Below are 15,398 nucleotides of genomic sequence, written 5' to 3' on the forward strand. Positions count from 1 at the left end.
AGTAGCAAAATGGTTGACTACTTCACAACACCACGCTACCTCCCCCCAGACCTGCGCTCACCTGTACGAGCTCAGGCAACGTGTGCACCAACCCTCCGAGACACGCGATCCCATTGGACGCTGCTACGTCCTGAGTGAAGACCTGACGGAGCGAGACGACCTGGACGGAGGAGAGTGGAAGTTCTGTGAGGGTCGGCCGCAGGGTCACGAGCAGTTTGGCTTCTGCCAGCAGGGTCTTTCCGTCAGTTTCACTCCAGACAACAACTTCATATTATTTGGGGCCCCTGGGACGTACAATTGGAAAGGTACGGTGGCCTGTATGGATTAAGATGCGTGATAAGAGTTGAACTAGAGTGGCATTCAGTAGGTCATAGATATCAGCTTACCCACAAGGAAACAAGGAGTAGCAAGCATCAGATAGTGGTAGAATCCTTTCTCCTTATTTAGTTGCTAAATTTAGATAAGAAAAAAAAAAAGATCAAGATGGTAAACTAACAAGTTGTTTATACATTTGCAGCACTGTTGGGAAATTATGACAAACCATTTACAGAATGCGAAGAGGAAATGTCTCTAGTCTCCGATCAAACCAGATAAACATAAGTTCATTGGGTCTCATTTTCCCACAAAATCTAGTCTAAATCTGTCAACAAATTATCATACAAGATAACAGAATGTGCATACATAACTTTACACCCTGAAGCTGGTCATACACTGTGCGATTAAAATTCATCGCGTACTAAGGAGTAAATGGCCTTCAATGTAAAGTCAAAGCTAGGGAATGAAATAATCACACTCTACTTTCTAGCCATTATCTTATTAACATGATTATGTTAGCATTATGAATCATGCATTATGTGCTTTTACTTTGCCAAGGGAAGTAAAAAGTCTCAGGGCATGACACGTATATGAAGTCTTCTCCATGTCCCTGGATTAGTTCTCGATCCAACACCAACTGTTAATGATTTTCTTCAGCTAATTGGTGATTTCATCTAGTTTGATATTGACAAGGGTCCCTCATCTTTGGATTGTTACTTCAGAATCATATCCACCCCGAAATCCTTTTTCTACTATATCATATTCAGGGTTACAGATGAACTGGAGCCTATTCCAATAGAATTTTGATTAGAGAACCATTAATTCAATCTTGTCGTAACTTTGATTCAACTGTTGCAACCTCACTGTAGCAGACTAATGAATTTCTGACTGGAAATCCATCTGACTTTTCACGGCCAGTTGCCAGATACCCATCAATCTTACACCTTAGTCCTTACGTGACTAACGCACAGTGTATGCTCAGCTTTCTACTATTAAACAGAAATCTTTGATAAAAACGTCATTGTTTGATGATACCATATCCTAATTGGACTGAGAGCAGCAGCACACAGGCTCGATACTGCAGAACGGTACTAGGGAACGTATGTTGCATTTTGTGGTTGTCTGATTTTCTAAAGTGTAGTCGTCAAGACGGTTTCCACCAGTGTGTTGGGTGCGTACAAATGTTTCTTACGGCTGTGTTGTGGCCTCACACATTTCCATTTCAGGTGAAATGCGCGTGCAACTGCTAAACCAGACGCTGCTCGACCTTGGTTACTATGATGACGGACCCTACGAGGTGGCGGATCAGAAACAGCTTAATGCCCGGCTCATCCCTGTGCCCTACCACAGTTACCTGGGTAGGAGTCGCCCTCCCTCCTCACAGCTGGAGAGGAAGCGAGGGTCTGGTGGAGGATAGCGACCAGGGCTCAGACTGTACCTCCCACTCTTGAATATAGCCTAAGGCCGCAACTTGAGTAGTAACTCCATCTATTCCTGGAAGGTTATTTATGGCCAAAACTCTCAACATTTTCAACTCATTCCTAGCTAGGATTTGGTGTCTGGAGTTTTTTTCTGGACTGGAAATTATATTTGGTTGCAAATGATCCGATGACGGCCATGAGACTTCAGGGTACACTCTGAACCCGGAGGGCTTTGACTCCACCAGAGAGCCGGGAGGTTTCTGCAAGGGCAAACTGCTGCCGCCCACCCACCAAAACACAGCACCAATCAATCACAGCTTGTCTCACCTGCACCCTCCTCTCCCCCTTTCTTTTTCACTTTCTCCATCACCCATCTTACCTCCCTCACATTTCACCACCCTGTCACCCTACCTGCACTGGTCCCTCTACCTCCTTTCCTTTCCTGTCTTGGGCCATAGGGCTCTTATTCATGGCTAGCCCAGTTGAAGACGCACTGCTGTACAAAACTCTGGAGCCCTCCAGGAAGCCCACAGCCTTTGAGGATGTAGCCCATAATAGCTACTTAGGTTTGTAGGTGTGATGTGTTGTTCTTTGGACCGGATTGGCCCTTTCTGACGTAGAAGTAGCCCTAAAATCCATTTTCTTCTCCTTGGTGTTAATCCTCTCTGCTAATGACACCTGTCTGGATTTTGATTCTGTGTTGGACTTTGTCTTCTTTACTGTTAAGAGACAACCAGCCCATCCATCCATTCATTTGTATTCCACTTACACTGTCAGATTCAATCTATCCAGCTGATGTTTAGCAAAAGAAGCCCATGCCCTGTATTGAATCAAGCGAGTGAACCACTTCACCAGATGAGGGCAACTCTGGTTCTCCAGGGCCACTATCTTGCATGTTTTAGATGTTTACCTCCTACAACACTCCTGATTCAACTTATCGGCTCGTTAACAAGCCCTGCAGAAGCCTGACAACGATCTTGATAATTTGAATCTGGTGTGTTGGAGGAGGGAAACATCTAAAACAGGATAGGAGCCCTCGAGGACTGCAGTTGCCCTCTCCTCCACTACATCATCAGTGGGTGGTTGTCTCTTGGAGCTACAGTGAGTTTGTATCTTGTGTCTGTAGGTCTTTGTCATCTCAAGTCTGCATGTAGTGTCCAAAAAAAAAAAAAAAAGGCTTTTCCAGGATATCTTGGTGTTGGTTTTCTCGCCACCACGCTCCCAGTTTTCCACAAGTGTGTTTTTTTAGCGTGTTCACTAACAAGGGTTGATGTATCGGGTGTTTTTTTTTAATAGCATCCCCTTCTTTTGAGGTATTTTTATGCCTGTGTCCCGTTCAATCTTAATGACCCGTTGTTGACTTAACAGGATCTTTAAATCGTTAATGTGTTCTTACGTCTCACTGACTGCGTGGATCTCCTGTAAATCTCCTAATTCACATACCTTCCAGGCCTGTTCACCCTTTCGCCCCGCTCCTTATTTAGCCGTTTCCTTGACAACACTAATTCCCATGTGACATTTTAGCCTTCATTTTTTTTTTTTAATAACTCACATGACCACATTGATCGTAATAGGATGAAATGACACAACCGCATGCCTGACGAAGAAAGCCTGTTCTTACGAGAATTTAGTAGGACTCTGCATGAATGGTCGGTCGTGAACAATTGATGTAAATAAACTTAGAATGTTTTTATTTTTACAATTTTGATAATAATAACACTGACATTTTTGGAATAAAAAAAAAATCTAGACATTTATGGGTAATTCTAACCTAAATATGTAAAATGAAACACTATATGTTCATAGAAAATACTTGAAAAAATATTTGAGGCAATGCTTTTATTTAATTTAATTTTATTATTATTACTTTCCGGCTCCCAAGTGGATCAGGTTTATATTAAATTAAATTTGACATTTATCATTGCAATTGTTATTAGGAAAGGGAAATTTGTTTGTTTCTAAGTGATCCAATGTTAAATATGAAATAACATGTTTAAAATTACTTAAAATAATTTAAATGTAATAAACCAGTTGCAACCTGGCAGGATATAATGAGCAAATGGTAGAAACAACAGGAAGAGGAAGTGAATATTTAATGAGTTAAGGGGAATATAGAAGTAAGCAGTGTCTTGATAAGGACACAGATGTACCAGAATTAACACGCCGACATTTATAACCCTTGTCCATTCCCCACTTTAGTGTTACTGTGTTGACCTTGTAACCGACGTGCGTTAAAAGCCACCATGTGTGGCAAAAGTAGCTCCTCTGATGCCCCTGTTATGTTTTACACTGCAGACATTCCTCACCTGTTGTCCTGGAGCTGTCCGCTGTTTGTCTCGGCCTTGTGTCCTCCTTTCTTGTTTTTTTTAAGCACATTTAGTGTTAGACAGTCACTGACCATCCCCCTTTTGTCACTCACACCCTTAGCATGTTGTAACAAATGCATGTGCTCGCTTCTGTTTAGATAGTCTATTATGATGTGTTTTTTGTTGACCCAAACGCACCATACACCACACTCTTTACCACCTGTCACAATCACAATTCTATATGGTATATACATGCAAGCCACACGCACGCACAAACACACATGCACGCGCACACGCTAACTGAGGCAAAAAAACGAATTGTGTTATTATTGTATTGTCATCGTGGCCCATCCCCAATACGGGTGCACCCCAGTTTCCAAAGGTTGGTGCACCCCCTCACACCATCACAATACAAGTTAAGTCAAAGCCCATTTACAGGTCTTCAATTTTTATTTGGAAAAGAAAAAAAGCAATCTAAATGTATAATTATTATACCGTTAATGTCACACGCGCCCCGGAGAGTGCTCACTCACACGCACAATTTGGGAATCCCTGCTCAAGGCTATAAATCTGATTAATGTCTAGTCACAATGTTTACATGCCTTGGCTAAAAGTAAGCAATGCAGACCTCATGAGACATGAGCTGACGCTCAATAGATCACCCCACATACCGCCAGACCGACAAGCACTAGCTGGCCCCATCAGGAGTTGGACACAAAATCAATAGTCACTTTAGGCATACATTTCATTAGTAAGAAGATGAGCATAGAGCAGCACCCATCGGTCAATACTACTAAATCCTGAGCCTAACTACCCTCTCCCGCCTCCTCGGCCAGGCTTCTCTGTGGACTCGGCCATGGGAATAATGAGCCTCGGGGAGTTGACCTTTGTGGCGGGTGCACCGCGGGCTAATCATACGGGGGCCGTGGTGCTGCTACGCAAGGACAACGTTTACCGGCTGGTGCCCGAGCACATTTTCTGGGGAGAGGAGCTGGCATCTTCCTTCGGCTACTCAGTGGCGACCGCTGATCTCAACAATGATGGGTGAGAAGAGAGCTGGTCTCTTCCGTCCTTCAATTTCCACCAAGCGTTACGGTTCAGTTCAGGACGGTAGGGTTGGGATCAGGAAATTCTTGATGCTGAACAAATGCAGTGCATTGGTGACTGTCTGAGAAAAAAAAGCACAGTGCGATAGCATGATGAAGTGTGACAGCAATGTTCTACACAAAATCCTGAAAGAGAAATCCAGAGTTAGTCAGTGACGTACGGAACCAAACTGAACCAAACTGCTTGATGGAAACTGGGAGATCGATACTACTCCATAATGTCTTCGAAGTGTATTAAATAATTGTTTTTCTTTCCTTAGCTGGACCGACCTGATCGTGGGAGCTCCCAATTTCTTTGATCGTAAAGCAGAGATCGGTGGTGCTGTTTACGTGTACCTGAACCCCTTCGGTCACTGGGACGATCAGGCCCGGCCCATCCGTCTCAACGGGACGTACGACTCTATGTTTGGCATGACTGTCAGCAACGTAGGCGATCTGGACCAGGACGGATATGGAGGTGAGAGTCAAACGTCTTCTGGGTATACAGAAATCCATTCATAGTCCAATTTTATAGCAAGATTTATGCTATTCTATTTTCAGACAAGCATGACTTTGTTTTTTATATCGCAGCATAAAACTGTCATTACGCAAGAGCAGATCAACAAATCTCCTTTTAAAACTGATCCAAGAGTTGCATGCGAGCAATAATTTCCTTCAAAATGGCTTTGCTTCTTTTTTTTTGTCAAGCTGCCACACATCCCAGGGTCCTCTACCCTAGTGGTTCCCAAACTAAGGTCCCTGGACCCTCAGGGGCACGTGATCTGTAGCTTGAGGGTTCAAAAACATATGGGGACGTATAGGGAACATATTAAGCCAATTAATTACTCCTACTCAGAGGTGGGCATTTTACAGAATTTTGCTGGTCCGTCATTCATCATCCGTCATTGGCTTTGGTATCTGTATGTCATTCATCAGTCCGTCATTTTTCATGACAAACCGAATTGTAATCATTAGTTCATCAGTCTGTCAGTCAGTTCTTCAGTTAAGTCCATCAGTTAGTCCGTCAGCCCGTCTGTCCGTCAGACCATCCTCCCACACACACCCCAAAAAATACGTCAGCAAAACAGGCATCCGTCAGTGACTGGTCTACAGACCGTCATTGAGGGAGTCGGTTAGTGACGATTACACTGACGGACAAAAATCCCCTTCCAGCAGTGCTTAGTTTGTCATTTTTCAAAAGTGTCACGTCATTCATCAATCGTCAATCGGCGTCCGTCAGTGACGGACTGATGGACCGGTCCGTCAGTCTGACGGAATGCCTACCTACTAACTAGCCTAGTTTTGGGCCCATCAAAAGCTCTGATATGACTGCGTTGTATAATCTCATAGGTTTGAGACCCCTGAAGTCATGAGAAAGGTGTATTATAACAGAAATAAAGTATTTTATTATTCCCCAAATAATATTTTTTTTTTTATCTTTCACTGGACAAATACTCCATATGTTAAAAAAACTGAAACTAAAACGAATAAAAATGAAAACGAAGCATTTAAAAAAAAAAAAAACTAAGTTGCTCTAAGCCAAAATGGCTTTTAAAGCCATCTTTAAAAGCCATTTTGTTATGGCTTTTAAAACGTAAAAGACATAACATTTTTATGACAACTAACTAGAATGATAAATTATAACCATGGTCCAGACATCGCTGTTGGTGCTCCGTTTGACGGGGACGGCAAGGTGTTCATCTACCGAGGCTCGGATGCAGGAATTGAAACCAAACCCGCTCAGGTGAGTTTTATTTTATTTAAAAATGTTTAAAAAAAGTAGAGGTAGGGAAGAGGTCAGTGTTTATTCCCTGTGACTATTTAGGTGCTGGATGGCCGAGACTTTGACGTGAGGCGTTTTGGATACTCCATCTCCGGTGGCTTAGATGTAGATGAGAACCACTATCCAGACCTCGCCGTGGGCTCTCTCAATAATTCAGTGGTGCTCTTCAGGTATAAAAAGCAGATTCAACGAGTCTGCTTTTAGCATTCCTTTGATCCTTCCTCTTTGTCTGCAAAGGTCTCGCCCAGTCATCCACGTGATTCGTGAAATTTCCATTGACCCACAATACATTGATCTGGCCCAGTATAACTGTAAGGGCAGAGATGGAGTTTGGTAAGAGCAGATCCGAGCAACATTGTAACATTAGCTCCTTGAGTGCTCCTCATCTGTTCGCTCTCCCCTGCCGCTCTTCCATTTTAGCATCGAAGTCAAGGCCTGCTTCGTCTACGCGGCCCACCCGGTGCACTACTCACCACATATAAGTGAGTCTCGGATACAAGATAATAACGCTCAGTTTGGTGATCATGTTTAATAGGGCATTGAATGGGGTGGTGTGTGGCTAATTAGCACACAGCTTTATTCATTCTAGTAAAGGCTAAAAAATTACCAATTGATAACGTTAAATCCTGCTCCCCCTCTATGCCCCCTGACACTTTGTCATTTCAATCCCTCCCCCTCACTGCGCACCATCCACCTTGAAGCCCTGGTGGTGCGCTTTGAAGCCGACTCGGAGCGCAGGAAGCTGGGCCTGCCCCACCGTGTCAACTTCCTGGGCCGCAGTTCCCTGGAGGCGGAGTACACACAGACGGAGGAGGTGGAGCTGCATCGCCAGAAACACCCGGCGTGCACCACCGCTACTTTCCAGCTCCATGTCAGTAAGACTTACATGCTGTTAGGACAACATAACATTTCGTAGCATAATCAATCAAATACGGCCCTTGGTGGCTGTGAGGTGTAAAGTGATGACATCAGAGTTTTAACTATCTGAGACAAAACAGTCTTTTCTGTTCACGAGATACCGCACAGTAAAATGAAAATTCAAGAAATGAAACTATTTCAGTGAGGTTCTCATAATGTCACGTATTAAATGAAATGTGAAATGTACATTTTTGAGCAGCGTGTGGACTAGTGGAAGAGGGGTCGTCTCCCAACCCAGAGGCTGTGGGTTCGATCCCTGACCCTTGTGACCAAGTCGAAGTAGCCTTGATGACACGCAAATTAAAACTAAATTGAATACAGGGTAAAACAAAAAAAAACATGACAAAACAACTGTTTAAAAGGTACATACACATATTCAGAATGCATGGAGTCTATGAGAGAATACTCAAAATAATTAAAGTTAATTAAGGCCTCCTGGAGCTGTGACACATCAGCTTTGCCTCGAATCGATACAGTACGTGCCTTGTGACTGACTGGCAACCATTCCAGGGTGTGGTCAGCCTTGTTAATCAAATTGAAGTATTCTCAGAATTGGAATCATCTTTATTGGCCAAGAATGTAAAAGCACACAAGGGATTTGTCTCCAGTGGTACGAACTGCGCTACTATTGCAGTAACACACAACGATGACAAAGACATGACACAGAGTCTTTATGTAATGTGAGGGTAATTAGTGCTGTAGTACTGACCAATGAGAGCTGTTCAAACCATGCAGAAAATCATCAAGTAGATGAAGTGACGAGTAGTGCAGTAGCAATACAATGACAGTTGTGCAGATTATGCAGGTAATTGTCGTACCGTTTAAAGTGACCTGCGGCGCATTCATGTGATTCTGTAACATTTTTGAATTCCTCTCTCCATGCAGGAGAACATCCGGGACAAACTGCGGCCGATCTCTTTGGCCATCACCCACACCATCAAACCTGTGCCCCCGCGCAGACACTCTGCAGTCAAGCGGCTGGAGAAACTGGCTCCAGTGCTCAACGTGTCACCCTCCAACACGCTGCACTCGGAGGTCAGTCTGGGTTACAACGCCTACGCAACGCAATAAATTTAACATTAAAATCCCCACATGGATCAGTTCACATCCAAAGTCTATTAATTAATGTGCGTCTTTCAAGAGGTAGTCAGCCCAAATGTATTTTTTTCCAGAATATGTTCTATGCAAGCTCAGTCGTCTAAACATGGCATTCTGATTAATATTGCGTTTGTGGAAAATGAGAAATCCACTAAATTTTTAGCTAGCTCAGGGGGCGGCCATTTTGTCACTTCTGTCGACTGAAGATGACGTCAAAGTTCTTCAGGGCGCAGGTAACCACATCATGGCTTAGCTTTAAAAAACAGGTGAGCCATGATTGGTCATTATGTGAGCCCTGAGCAATTTCGATGTTATCTTCAGTTGACAGAAGTAACAAAATGGCCGCCCGCTGAGATGGCTAAAGGTCGGTGCGTTTTGCTGGTTAATTTATATTCCACAAACGCAATATTGATCAGAATGCAGTATTTTAACTAATGGACCTGCATTGAACATATTCTGGAAAAAAATATGTTTGGGTTGACTTCCCTTTAATATCTACTTACCACCATGCCTTCTTCTTTTCTTGAAGGTGAACTTCCTGCGAGAGGGATGCGGCTCGGACAAAATCTGCCAGAGCAACCTAAAGCTAAGCTACCGCTTTGGAACGCGGCCTCTCACCTCTGACCTGTTCACCCCATTGCCAATGTTAGTGTGTGGATATAAAACATGCATGAGAGTGGCTAGTGTGGATAGTGTTGGCTGTTGCCTAGTAACCGGTAGGCCAAGTATGAATGGGCCTTGGCACTCTGCAGTCATCTTGCTTCAGTCCAAGTTGCCGTTAATCTTCACCCCGATTGTGCGTCTCAGGGACGAGGACGACGTGCAGGTGTTCTCCTTGTCCGACCAGCGCGTGGTGGTGTTGGAGATCACCGTCACCAACACGCCCTCTGACCCTCTACGCCCCGAAGAGGACGGCGACGACGCCCACGCCGCTCAGCTGCTCATCTCTCTTCCGAAAACGCTCTCCTATGCTGGCTCCAGGGTGCCCGCTCAGGTGCTTTGGGCGGCCATCGTAACAAATGTTCCACGTGACGCAGTTTGTTGATATATTGTTGTGAACTTTTGCTAGATGAGGTGCCAAGCCAACCAAAATGGCTCCGACGTAGAATGTGATCTGGGGAATCCCGTGAAAAGAAACACCAAGGTGAGTCCCCGTTTGGATTGAATATGTTCTTATTATTTTCTGTAACTAACAAGTCTTTCAGTTGAGTGTTGCCTTGCGGGCTGAACATTCTGCAAATGAGTGCAGAATGATAAATGCTCGTAATTTTAACTTGCTCACTCTATATTATGAATTCTAATCAGTACAGTAAATTAACATAAAAAAAACTGCTGAATGTGACTGAATTGATTGGTGGTTATGGTTAGCTGAAAGGAAAAAAATGGAAATTATAGGCCTATAAATTCAGTTTTGTAAACTAAGTAACTAAGTGACAGACTAAATAAATAAAATGATTGCCATACATTGTATTTGTTTATGTTGTACTGTATATTGTTGCAAAATACAATTTATTTCAATGTGATGTTGTGCGATATTCACTTTGTATAGATATATATTATTTTGAAAATAATTATCAGTTGTGTAATAATGATAACAATAATAATAATAATTATGATAATAATAGTAATAATAATAAACATATTAAAATTATGCGAGACACTTCTCAGTCAGGCATACAGAACAATACTATTAAAATCATGCAAACGTGTAAAATGTATTTTCAAATATTTTAACACAATAAAATATGTATTAATGATGCATAATAAGAATACTTTCATTTAACTTTTTTTTTTTTTTTTAGTTAAAATTCTCCATCAACTTGAGCACGGCCAACATCACCATTGAAACCACTGAGTTGACCGCCGACCTCCAACTCACTACGCAAGTATCTTTTTGTAGTACTGTATTGATACATTATCAAAATGGCTACACATTATAATGTAGCTGATAATAATTTCTTTTTTTTTTGCATTCATTATTTGTCCACAGCATCAGTGAGCAGCCTGATCTGGCACCAATCACAGCGATGGCTAAAGTTGTAATAGAGCTCCCTCTGTCTGTCAGTGGGTAAGTAACACTTACTTTCCACTAACCGGCCTCAATATTAGGTACAACCTTACAGTTTCACGAGATCCAATTTAAGAGATGATATATGGGGGAAATCAACTGCTTTTAGAAAGATAATAAAAATAATCATGGTCAGAATGGTATCAGGTATGCAGAATGATGATAACCATAGAGCAAGAACATAGCAAATTATTATGTGTTGAAATGCAACTAAATGAAACTAAATGAAACTAAATGCAACTATGCATCGTGTGTGTTTGTGTGCGTCCGTGTTACTGCAGGCTGGCTCGTCCTCACCAGCTGTTCTTCAGCGGTGCTGTTAAGGGTGAGAGCGCCATGAGCAGTCTGGAGGATGTCGGCAGCCACGTGGACTTTGAGTTTGTGGTGAGAAATGCCGATATGTCCACTTTTAACAAGCTAATCTTTTAAAACCACTTCAGCCTGAAGTCTGGCTGGTGTAAGTGACTTTTCAAATGGTAATGTAAAAACTGTGAGCGTGTATCAGGTTTTGAGGCTCTACATACAGTGTATTGTATTGTATTACTTTTATTGATCCACAAAATCAATCATGGCACAATTTTCAAGGAAGAAGGGGGCAAGTGTATTGTATATGTGAAATGTGTGCTGTATATATGGCATTTTATTGGCTTGTCGGCGCCACAGTGACCGACTGAGTCTTAAGCTTAAATACTGGAAACATATTTTTTGTGTGTGAAACCTCGTGTGCATTTTTGATTGGCTGTTTCATATGCAACATTGAAACACCGTCCCATTGGAATTTTTAAGAGTTAGTTCAAATGTACCGAACGGTTCTATAATTATCTTATGGTAGGTGTGTGATTGATCATTGGTGATGTGATATGCCCTCCCCTCAGGTGGCCAATCCCGGACAAGCTCTGCAAACACTTGGCTCCGCCTTCCTCAACATCATGTGGCCCTACGAGCTGGCCAATGGCAAGTGGCTCCTGTACCCGGCCAGCATGAACTTTGATGGCCATATGGCATCCCACTGTACTCCGGCGGGAGCGATTAACCCTTTGAGTCTGCATGGCCCATCACCTGCGCAGCTTGTCAATCAAACGGTGAGTGTGATAGGAGACGAAGTCCTAAGTTTGTTCCCTTTCACATTTGTACAATTGTTTTATTTAACACAACATTTTCAATAGGTGTTAATGTGAGTGTAGATGGTTGCTTGGCTATTATATGCCCTATGATTGGCAAAGTCAACTTGGATAGGCTCCACGATCCTAATGAGGACAAACGCAATAGAAAATGGATGAATGAATTCTTTATAATGTTGGACTTTAAAAAAACATTGACTAATTACATCATGAAATAGAATGTAAAGTTTAATTCAATTCTTTGTGGTGCTCCTTCTGAATTGCCTGTCTTGGCCACCAGGGGGCATTAAAATGAAGCACAGCCGTACAGACAAACAATGAATAGCCACCATTATCTCATTATTATCTCAGCGGCTCAATAAGCTTCAATAACATTTGTTGTTGTTTTTTTATTGTTGCTGAGGATAAAGAATATATAATTCATTTCAATGGGGAAAATTGAGCGATGCACTTGGTCACTGGTCAAACTAAACTCCTAAATTGAAGGTACTGTCGTAAAATTAAAGCTTTCACGTCCGTGATGGTTGTCTGCTCGGCTTGTCACCAGGCTGGACGAGCTCGCCGCTCCCACCCGGATCTCGAAGGTCACGAGATGAGTAGCGGCAACGTGAAACGAACCGCTCCGGCTGTGGCTGCTTCCGAGAGGCGCAAGTCACTCAGGCTGGTAAGAGGAGGAGGAGGAGGAGGAATATAAATCATCACACACTGAAAAATGCTGGGCTGTTTTTTGACCCAGCAGATTGGTGTGAAGATTATATTTGGGCGGGCTGTTGATCTGAAGTTGGTTGACATTTTTGTGAACTGAAATTGAAGTCAATTTAATGCAACATTTTTAGGAAATGGTGACGGTGGCTGGTGGCTGCTTTGGAGCCAGTGGATGGGGTTCACACAAGTCACACACTCTTAAATTGGGTCAAAAATGGACAAACCCACTTCTTGGGTGAATTTGATCCAACTTTCTGGGTTATTTTGGACAAAAAAACAAAAAACAAATTTGCGGTTGATTTGGACTAACAATTGGGTTGTTTTGTACAAAACTGATCATAAATAAAATAACCCAGCTTTGGCTCGGTCCGTTTTGGACCTTGATTTACTTTTGATCAGGAGTTTTTAGAGTCCACGTTGCGATTATTGTTTTCGTGTGACAGGATTGTCTCCTGGGGTCAGCGCGTTGCGTGCTCTTGCAGTGCCCCCTTCACAGCTTCTCCGGACAGGCGGTGCTCAGGATCCACGGCAGGCTGTGGAACAGCACTTTCATCGAGGTAGAATTTGCGGGGATGTTCTGGCAGCCAAGAAGCTGCTTGATTGGTCAATTTGCTCTTTCTTCATGCAAGTTCCCCCCTCCATGTATTCGCAGGAGTTCCCCGCTGTCAGTGCTCTGGAGCTGCTGGTCAGAGCAGAGATCACTGTCAAGTCCACCATCAAACATCTGCTCCTCAGGGATGCAGCAGCACAGGTAAATTGTACAATCATATAATTGGTTTATACATATAGCCAAGGGGGAAAAAAATTAAGAGAGCACAATATTTTCTTCTGTTTCTCCTTCATTTTAATGTCTGGTGCCACGTAAAGTATATCAAATGACAAAGTGACACAAAAGAAAATGTGGAACGCCTAAAAGCACTGTTTTTTTTTTTAAGTTCAGTTTATGTAAGAATTCATAAAGTGATTTTGGTTATTATCAATAAACCCTCTTGAATGTGTCCCGACCAGCCCTTAAATTCAAATTTTATTAACTGTTGTTATTGTCATTGATATATTGGACCAAACAAATGTACCTTTAGTTGTACTTGGCACTTAAAATGACCAGAAACTGAAGAAATAAGGGTGGTTTCTTCATTGTTTCCATGGCTGTAATTGCTTGTTTTTTTGTTTTTTTTGTTTTTTTTTAAGCTGTGAAAATGATAAAAATAATTATAAGCCAATTAAATGAATGAATTAATCAACTGATTGAAATGTAAATTCATTTTTTTTAGTTTATAACTTAAATGTGAAATGTATTTATTTGAATTTTTGTTTGATTATCCTGTGGCTGCTGCATAATAATAATAATAATAATAATAATAATAATAATAATAATAATAATAATAGTAATTTGAAAAAATTACCAGTTTACATTTTATTATTTTATTTCAATTGATTTACATGCATTTTTCAAATCTCCATTAGGATTAAAATCATGTATTTATTTATTTATTTATTATTTATTTATTTATTTATCCATCCATCCATTATCTGTACCGCTTATCCTCACAAGGGTCGCGGGGCATGCTGGAGCCTATCCCAGCTGTCTTTGGGCAGTAGGCGGGGGACACCCTGAATTGGTTGCCAGCCAATCGCAGGGCACACAGAGACAAACATCCGCACTCACAATCACACCTAGGGGCAATTTAGAGAGTCCAATCAACTTACCATGCATGTTTTTGGAATGTGGGAGGAAACCGGAGTACCCGGAGGAAACCCACGCAGGCACGGGGAGAACATGCAAACTCCACACAGGGAGGCCGGAGCCGGGATCGAACCCACGACCTCTGAACTGTGAGGCGGACGTGCTAACCAGTTTATTTATTTATGTATTTATTTATTTATATTGATAATATTAAGTATTTTTCCTTTATATTTATAAGGCTTTTTGCCATGCCTTAATTGTAAACTACTATTGTGATTACTCACAATCATGCCGTTTGAATTAATTTTATTAATCTTAATCTAATATTAATTTTAATATTTTATTTATCATGGAGGGTACATAAAAAGCCTTAAATTGGAGGTATACTCTATATTTGTGAATTCCGGAGCTGTTTATATTGTATCTGTTATTTAATGAAATGGCAACTGCATATTGAAAAAATAAATATTTGCTATTTGATTAACGAACGCACACTTGAATGCATTCATTGACATTAGAACTTTAATTTGAATCACTAGTGTTATTTAAGTTTAAGCATTAAAAAAAGTCACCTCATAGGTTGTCCCCTTTCCATGTGGCGAGGTATTTACAAAACATCACCTTGACAAGGTGTCCATTCTGGTTGGTCTTTGTCATGTAGGTTCCAGTGATGATCTATCCCGAGCCCGGTCTAGTGGATCAGTACTCAATCCCCTGGTGGATCATCCTCATCGCTGTCCTGGCAGGCATCCTTCTGCTGACCCTGCTGGTCTGCATACTGTGGAAGGTAATGACATCATCACATACCTCCACGTACAAACACAAAGAAAACATGTCCAGCATTCCTGCAGTTTCTAGCTGAAGAGTGCCCAAAAGCGGCAAAGATCAGATGAT

At 41.9% G+C, this 15,398-nt stretch overlaps 1 protein-coding gene across 4 annotated transcripts in view; it reads left to right on the top strand.

Moving 5' to 3' along the window:
- The window catches only part of itga7 (integrin, alpha 7), a 35,781-nt gene that overhangs the window by 15,742 nt on the left and 4,641 nt on the right, over nt 1-15,398 (top strand). For 2 of the 4 annotated variants that reach the window (XR_015088177.1, XM_086041275.1), the window contains exons 4-24: nt 50-305; nt 1,542-1,673; nt 4,879-5,086; nt 5,409-5,605; nt 6,783-6,871; nt 6,953-7,080; nt 7,148-7,243; nt 7,331-7,392; nt 7,612-7,781; nt 8,714-8,863; nt 9,456-9,571; nt 9,734-9,920; nt 9,996-10,070; nt 10,729-10,808; nt 10,917-10,994; nt 11,276-11,378; nt 11,870-12,076; nt 12,663-12,779; nt 13,264-13,377; nt 13,473-13,571; nt 15,166-15,291. Coding sequence is in view for 3 of the 4 variants with exons in the window: in XM_086041275.1 (XP_085897401.1) it covers nt 50-305; nt 1,542-1,673; nt 4,879-5,086; nt 5,409-5,605; nt 6,783-6,871; nt 6,953-7,080; nt 7,148-7,243; nt 7,331-7,392; nt 7,612-7,781; nt 8,714-8,863; nt 9,456-9,571; nt 9,734-9,920; nt 9,996-10,070; nt 10,729-10,808; nt 10,917-10,994; nt 11,276-11,378; nt 11,870-12,076; nt 12,663-12,779; nt 13,264-13,377; nt 13,473-13,571; nt 15,166-15,291 (2,790 nt within the window). In the remaining variant the exon portion in view is untranslated. Of the gene's footprint in view, nt 1-49; nt 306-1,541; nt 1,674-2,194; nt 2,303-4,878; nt 5,087-5,408; nt 5,606-6,782; nt 6,872-6,952; nt 7,081-7,147; nt 7,244-7,330; nt 7,393-7,611; nt 7,782-8,713; nt 8,864-9,455; nt 9,572-9,733; nt 9,921-9,995; nt 10,071-10,728; nt 10,809-10,916; nt 10,995-11,275; nt 11,379-11,869; nt 12,077-12,662; nt 12,780-13,263; nt 13,378-13,472; nt 13,572-15,165; nt 15,292-15,398 lie in introns of all 4 variants that reach the window. The other 2 variants (XM_086041277.1, XM_086041276.1) reach the window with 2 other exon arrangements.

Source organism: Filicampus tigris, chromosome 9, assembly GCF_054856515.1.
Source record: "Filicampus tigris isolate MCC_2025a chromosome 9, RoL_Ftig_1.0, whole genome shotgun sequence".
NCBI lineage: Eukaryota > Metazoa > Chordata > Actinopteri > Syngnathiformes > Syngnathidae > Filicampus > Filicampus tigris.